Source organism: Mytilus edulis, chromosome 11 (assembly GCF_963676685.1).
Source record: "Mytilus edulis chromosome 11, xbMytEdul2.2, whole genome shotgun sequence".
NCBI classification, from domain to species: Eukaryota; Metazoa; Mollusca; class Bivalvia; order Mytilida; family Mytilidae; genus Mytilus; species Mytilus edulis.
In genome coordinates this window covers 10,704,782-10,712,262 of record NC_092354.1, presented here as the reverse complement: position 1 = coordinate 10,712,262, position 7,481 = coordinate 10,704,782, and the positions used below count along the sequence as shown (strand labels likewise).

The 7,481-nt window shown below is 31.4% G+C and overlaps 1 protein-coding gene across 1 annotated transcript; it reads right to left on the bottom strand.

Moving 5' to 3' along the window:
• Window positions 1–846: 846 nt before the first annotated feature.
• Window positions 847–7,239, bottom strand: LOC139495089 (uncharacterized). Its single transcript, XM_071283241.1, has 4 exons — window positions 6,875–7,239; window positions 4,415–4,529; window positions 2,889–3,110; window positions 847–1,799 (listed from the first exon to the last, which is right to left on the bottom strand). The coding sequence occupies exons 1-4, from the start codon at window positions 7,193–7,195 to the stop codon at window positions 1,585–1,587; spliced, it is 873 nt and encodes a 290-aa protein (XP_071139342.1). The 5' UTR covers window positions 7,196–7,239; the 3' UTR covers window positions 847–1,584.
• Window positions 7,240–7,481: the final 242 nt, after the last annotated feature.

The following is a 7,481-nucleotide window of genomic DNA, read 5'->3' as shown; positions in this document are numbered from 1 at the left end:
CTTTCACTAATGATATTACCAGAAATTAAAAGGGGTAAGATAATTTAACAAATAAGGTACGAGGAAACGGAATATGTTTTTATAATCTTGAGAAAGATATTTTCAGTTTCAAGCGATTTTTATTTTTTTTTATTTTCAATGCATTTATTTGTTTCTTGAATTTCGAATGTTCTAATCAGGGATACCAGATCATCTATGTTTTCATCTCCGAAAGGCAAATACGTTGTATCCTTTTGCAAAAGACTTGCATTTAATGTCACTTCAGTGATCCTTAGAATCAAAGTATTGGAAAATACAAAAAACTTACAAATAATAAACATATACATGTTATATAATGAAAAAAGGCCATAAGTACAACAAAGTATAGATCATATGAATTGGAGACGCATTCCTTTTTTCTAAAAAAACTGAAGAAGAAAAAGAAGAAAAACATTTACAGCATAGAGTATAATTTTTAGGTTGAAAACATTACACTAGCAGTAGCAGTAGCCATTTTTATATTATGTTAACTCGAATTTGTTACCAGTTTTAACTATTTTAACGTCATCTATATTATAATTGCTTATTTGTCAGGTATCCCCTACTTGGAAAAGCTGTATTGGTGGAAATAAAATATGTGTTTTATTTCAAATGACAAGCAATTACATAAAGCTCACAATACATTGATTTTATTTTTTATCAGATATATGAATATTAAATGATATACTGGAGACTAATAATTACACTGTACTTTAACATATATTAACAAGAAAACCGTTTGTAGATATCCATACACATTCAACTTATAAACGCTTTGCTCGGGGGACAACCGTTAATTAATGAAGTATTTCATGTGCACTGAACATATTTGGTTTTTGATTATTTTAATCTATGTTTTTGTCAAGCAACACTAGTAGTCTAAATAGTGGAATAGATCACGATGAAAACGGACAGACTTTTAACGTCCAGTTGCATATATCACAACGATAGGAATATGAGATCCACACTGTATGTGTATTGACATTGGAATTCAATCTATAATTAAGATACCCTGACATTCGATAGTTTTTGCTATTGTAACTGCATCATCATTTTAATCACAGAAAGGGGGTTCAAATGCTTAAACTTTTGTTTAATCTGAACGGTTCTGTTGACCATATTGAAGAATTTAATCGTGACCAATTCATACAAAAACGATGATGTTTCGTTTTGATGCGCAATAAAATGACACAAATTAATTGATGGTCCCCACACATCATTAGTTTGACACTTATACTATTTTTATTTGTTCTTGGTTATTGGTGTAGCAAAACTTACAAGATGATGTGAATAAGTAAAAAAAATATTCGAGACAACTTGATATTGAATATTTGTTCAACAATATAATCATAACTGAAACCCTTATTCTAACATATACTAACCCGAACCTTAACCCTAAGTTGTCTTAATATTGCACATTATTTTGATGATATTACAATGTGGTTGTTTTTTTAAGATTCTGTATATACATCTTGCATCACTGAACATTTTATGTTTCTTATTCAGTATCATGCTGATCTTTTATGAAAGCAAAATTAATTGTATATTGATCATTCAACAATGTCACTAAAAACCATACACTTCAACTTCAGCAAGATGAAACTTCTCTGGTGCGGTATTTACACTCGTTAATTTGACTATTTGTCCTTCCGGTAGTGTGTTGCACGTCGTATCTATGACCTGACCTCTAACGGCTGGACCAATGAACTGACCACATAGCTCCATTTGAGATGTATCTAAGCTCGTGCCGACATGAATGAGCATTTTTGTGAGCCGACCACCTAAAACAAAGAATGATAATTGATACTGTGGATTCATTATTATTCGTGAGATTCCAATTTTCGTTGATTTCGTGGGTATAAGTGAACCACGAATTTAAATGTTCAACAAATAACAAATTCTCTATAGGTTTGTATGCGGACTTTGACAAAACCACGAAAGAGCAAGTATACCTAAATCCACGATAACTGGTACCAACGAAAATAAATGAATCCACAGTACTGATTGAAATAAAAATATTCTGTTTCAATACAGATATATCACTAAAAAAATGCAACTGGCATTTCAACATCACACATTCTGTACCATTGTAAATGATAAATTGAAAATAACTATTAACACTTTGGCAAGGACTTTAGATACTGACTTAGCTAATATTGGTGTATTAATCAATCATGAAAAGGTGGTCTTTAAATGTAATCGTATAAAGAAGTTCTTGCTCAATCCGAAAAAAAAATGTTTGTCACAAATAGAAATCAACATTAATACTTTGTGTGTCAATCTTTTTATGTATCCCTTAAACAAACTAAGGACGCCTCCGGGTGCGAGAATTTCTCGCTACATTGAAGACCTGTTGGTGACCTTCTGCTGTTGTTTTTGATTTGGTCGGGTTGTTGTCTCTTTGACACATTCCCCATTTCCATTCTCAATTTTATAATTCACATAAATTTAATAAATATGGTATGCATGGTGACGATTCAAAAGATTGCAATTTGAATTAATTTAACTTTTCCGATTTAAGCTCAGTAGTCAGTGATTCGATTCTGACATGATTATTAGCATACATTTGTTCTTTGTTTTTGTAATACAACATTGATACATTTAGAAATTATTAAAAATCTACGGTTAAAACGTCTTCTGAAAAAAGTTGACTTGAGATGAATTCGGCTATTGTTATAAGGTTCACGTTGGTCTTAAGCTCTTAGTGTATCTGAATAGTTATACGTTTTCATTGTGTTCCTGATAAAGGTTAATTAGGAAAAGCGCATTGGACGCACATAATTATAAAGTGATTGTTATTGATTTGCTATAGCTATAAAGAAAGTATAACTATGCATAAACCTATCATATGTCATAATTATTTTACTAACCATAATTATCTAACCGATTTGTAATGACCACCTTCTGTACCGTGAACACTTGTCCGAGATTGACCCACCAGAAAGGTTTGAGTTCCGCTTGTGTATGAAACATGTTTGTAAGTTCTTTAACTCCGTCAACCCCAGCTCCAGCTTCGCATACGAACTTTCCGGTACAGTCATATGGAGTGCTCTGGCCTGTTTCCTTAAATTGAGACACAAGACATCCTTCTCCTATATTAATATTCATTATATATAATAACACTGCGTTAACAAATACTTAAATTCAATTATCTTATTAAATTATGACAGCACTATATTTTAGGGTTGACTACTATCTATCTGTGTACATGTTTAGGATCTTGGAACATTGATGAATAGGTGTTATATATATTTCAAGTGACATCGAGCTAGATTGAACATATACCAATCAAATTGAACTCTTTTCGTCTAACCAATGAAAAGTGTGCAAAATTTAAAATTATTTAGATGTTTGATATCAAATAACAAAAAAACTTAATTCATAGAAAAATTGGAGACGGAAAGTCACTTATCAAATGGCAAATTAAAAAATTTAAACACACCAAATGAATAAAAAAACAACTGCTATATGTTTGACTTGTTACAGGCATTTTTTTAATGTAGAAATAATGGGTTAAACCTATTATAAAGCTAGTTAAACATATCACTTGTATATGACAGTCGCATATACATATATTATATTGACATATATTACACGTTACATGAAAGCGCAAATTACAATGCATTGTGCTGAAAACGAGACTTGTAACATTATCCTTAAATTTTCTTTAACTTGTGTTGCGTTCATGTTAGATTTGAAAGTTATACGTAATCAGGGTATTAATTTGTTTTACTTATCATAGCATTGATTGTGAGTATACCTTACATGTACAATTGATGTAAAGATAGTTTATTACTGCCACCTTAGCACGTAAGGCTATACAGTAACGAGTACAATTTCATATATACAGAAATATCATTAACTTATAAACACCAAAAAGCAAACAAAATACACGATAAAATTCCAGTTGGCAATTAACATGTTCAAAAATATACTCCAATGCCGAATTACACATATAAACAAATGTTTGTGAAAGGGAAAAGAATACTAAAGTTTTATAGATAGCTATCGTTGTCACCAATGAGTAAACAAAAACAAAAACAGGACTACATTGTTATAGGTTAAAATGTCAAAAATATGAGAACAGCAGTCAACATTGTTTTATAATCTTGATCACTATAAAACCAAACAAAAGCTACTAAACAATGTAGCACCATGTCTTCCCTTGTGTTCGTTCAATTAATGCACGATGAATAAGTGTTCATTTAACTGAAAAATCGATTAAAGTCCTAATCATTATAAAAACTATGACATGATAATAATCAACGATAAAAACAAAATGCTTTCAAATTAAAAGTCGATGTAGAAAGTCTTACTAAATGAAATAATGGTAAATTATTCTCCCATAATCGGAAATGTTTGTTTTGGTACATAGGTAATGTTATATGAAACTTACTGGTTCTCCTTTCAGCAAAGACTACTAGCAATGGAACACATGTGTAAGTCGGACTTTGCGGAGTACACACTTCATTGATCTTGCAATCATGACCTTTGCACGGTCCAGCAAGCTCCTGAAAATTGATACTACAAAATCAATTTCATGTTAAAATATTTAATCTTGTATTTCTACAAATTACTATTGATTTAGTGCTCGTGAATTTACTTGGATCTGTTGTATTATAAATCCACTCATATCTTTGAGGTGAATGCTCATGATTTGTTTTCCATGTTTTCGCAGGAACGGTTCTTATGAAGAATAATGTCTGTATCTTTAACAATAAACAGTACATTTTATTTGGTCGAAAAATAAAAGGTATTTCTTTTACGAGTATATAGCAATATTACATAGATGTTAAAGAAAGAACGCTGATAATCCCATTTTCCATTTTAACTTTTAATTCGACCTTTAAAATGTTTAACATATATTATCACTTATGACATTGTGTTTATTCTACATGATATACATGAAGAACTGAGCATAAGATTATTTCACATTTTCTTATTTTCAATATAACCATTACAATTTATAAAGTGTGCGCGTCCTTATAAATTGTTTTGGTTTATCTTCACTAGAGACACTGAAATCCAACATATGAAGGCCAAAAACTATTATCAATTGAACGCTTGAGAATCTATACGCTGTATATCAGTCCTCAACCTAATATTCTAAACTTGACGCCTATTCGCCTATATTTATGTGCACCTGTCATAGTCAGGAACCTTATGTTCACTGGTTGTCGTTTGTTGGTGTGGTTCATAAGTGTTTCTCTTTTTTTATATAGATTATATCGTTGGTTTTCCTGTGTGAATGGTTTCACACTAGTAATTTTTGGGGTACTTTATAGCTTTCTGTTCGGTGTGAGCCACATCTTCTTATATCTATTGATATCATCCTTCTGTGCACAAAATGTTACTTAGACATAAACCAGTAGTGACCCTTAAATTTAATGAAAAATCTATGTAACAAAGTACCTCATCAAAAAAGGTGTAGTGCTATATTTAATTATCTTATGTTATCTATTGTTAAATTTAGCACTTTAAAAAAGCAAAATAAGGAACCACTGTGTTTGCATCGATTCAAATCAATTCAGATACCAACACTTGTCAGTGAGCACGTTATAGCTTGCTGTTTGGTGTTTGCCAAGGCTCCGTACTTTCACCTACATGTATACTGGTTTACTTACTCTGACTTGGATGGAGAGTCGTCTCATTGACACTAATACCACAACTTCTTATATATATTCTTTTATAGCATATTAGGCAATATAGATTGTGCTCCTTATTGAAGGCCGTACTTTGAACTATAGTTGAACTATAGTTTTAAACTTCAACGACAATGACAACAACATTTGGTCTCTGGAGAAGAGTTGTTTCAAAAACAACATCTTAAAAATATATTTTGATGCTAAGACAGTTGTTATATTAGGCTATGATACTTGTTATGCTTGCATTGTATTTTAGAATTGCAAGTATATCGAGCAACCTTCAAATATATATTTCGGTCTAGGTGAAAAGCAATGTTTCACCGTTAATACCAAAGATACGACTAACTGCATTGATACAAGTATATCCACATAACTGGCATAAAACAGAGAAAATGGCAAACATCTCAGAGCAAATACAATTTAGAGATTCAAATGTTGAAATGTGACTTCTTTCATACAGATTGAATATTTAAATATTGGTGAAAAAACAATATCACAGAACAGTTAAAACAAATGTAAGGTCAACTGAGGAAGTCTCAACCTCAGTTTTAGCAAAACGGCGATCTCAATATAGTTTTGAATTTTGCTGGTACAGATGAATTTGTTTCCTACGGGGCCAGAAAGGGGTTTGATTTTCGTGTAGATTAAACGCGCTTCTGGCGTACCAAATCATAAGCTTGCTGTCATTTTAGGAAAAGTGGTTTGTAAATGGTGTCGAATGAACGAACATAATGTCTTTATACTTATAATAGTTTAAGATGTTACAGGACATGAGTAATCATACTTAGTAAAACTTCAGTCACACCAAACAGTCAAATGATAATAACAGCAATCAATTGTAAGCACAGCTGATTTTAAATGGTGACATTTGATTGCTAAACATAGATAAAAGCTAATATAATGAGGTGTAAGTTTTAACTTTAATTTTTTGGGTAGCATATGTTTTTCTGTTTAATTCGACATCAGCGTGTAGAAAAATGGAAAGTTAATTTCCAGAAGTACCTAAATTTGATCAGAAACATAAACAATACTTGAACAATTTAGATGAAATTGCCTTCCGAGTAATATAAAGATGCATCTATTATTTCAAATAATACGCTCATGCAAAGTATATCTGGAGTTGGGATATGTATAGTATAACTAAAACTATTAATACTTAGTGAACATTTTGACATTATTATTGTGTTTAACAAATATTTTATTGCATATACCTTTGGCAGAGACGAGGCAGCTACAAAGCTGTTCCCAACACTTTCAATGAGTCCAAACGTATTTCCAACAGGTTCGCAATCATTTATTTGGCAAGTTTTATTCCATGCTATAAAGTTAATAGATTTGCATACTTGCACTCTCGAGCAAAACTGGGCACACAATGACCACATCGATATTGACACCTCAAACAGCATGTGGCCACTATATATTGTATCTTTTTGTTTTTTGATAACGACTATTTCACTTAATGCCCACACACAAAGAAAAACTATCGAAACGGTAAAACGAAACATTTTGTTCCAATTCAAAGATATTAACATTATTAATGTTTTCCCTCTCTCGAAAAGCTGTGTGTGTGTTCAAGCGGCCCAATACAGTATGCGTGTTTATTTTGTTTTGAGCCTAATGCAGGCCTTTAGTTGCCAGGGATTCATTTACAATGATGAATAATTTTTAATATTGATACCTTCAATAATCGAAAATAATATTTCCGATTTGAGAAGGGATGATATTTCGAATTTATAACAAACACTTTCTACAGTTCAAATGAACTTCTAATGTAAAATTCATCAACAAAATCAAAGGAAGCGACGTGTTCAATTTCAC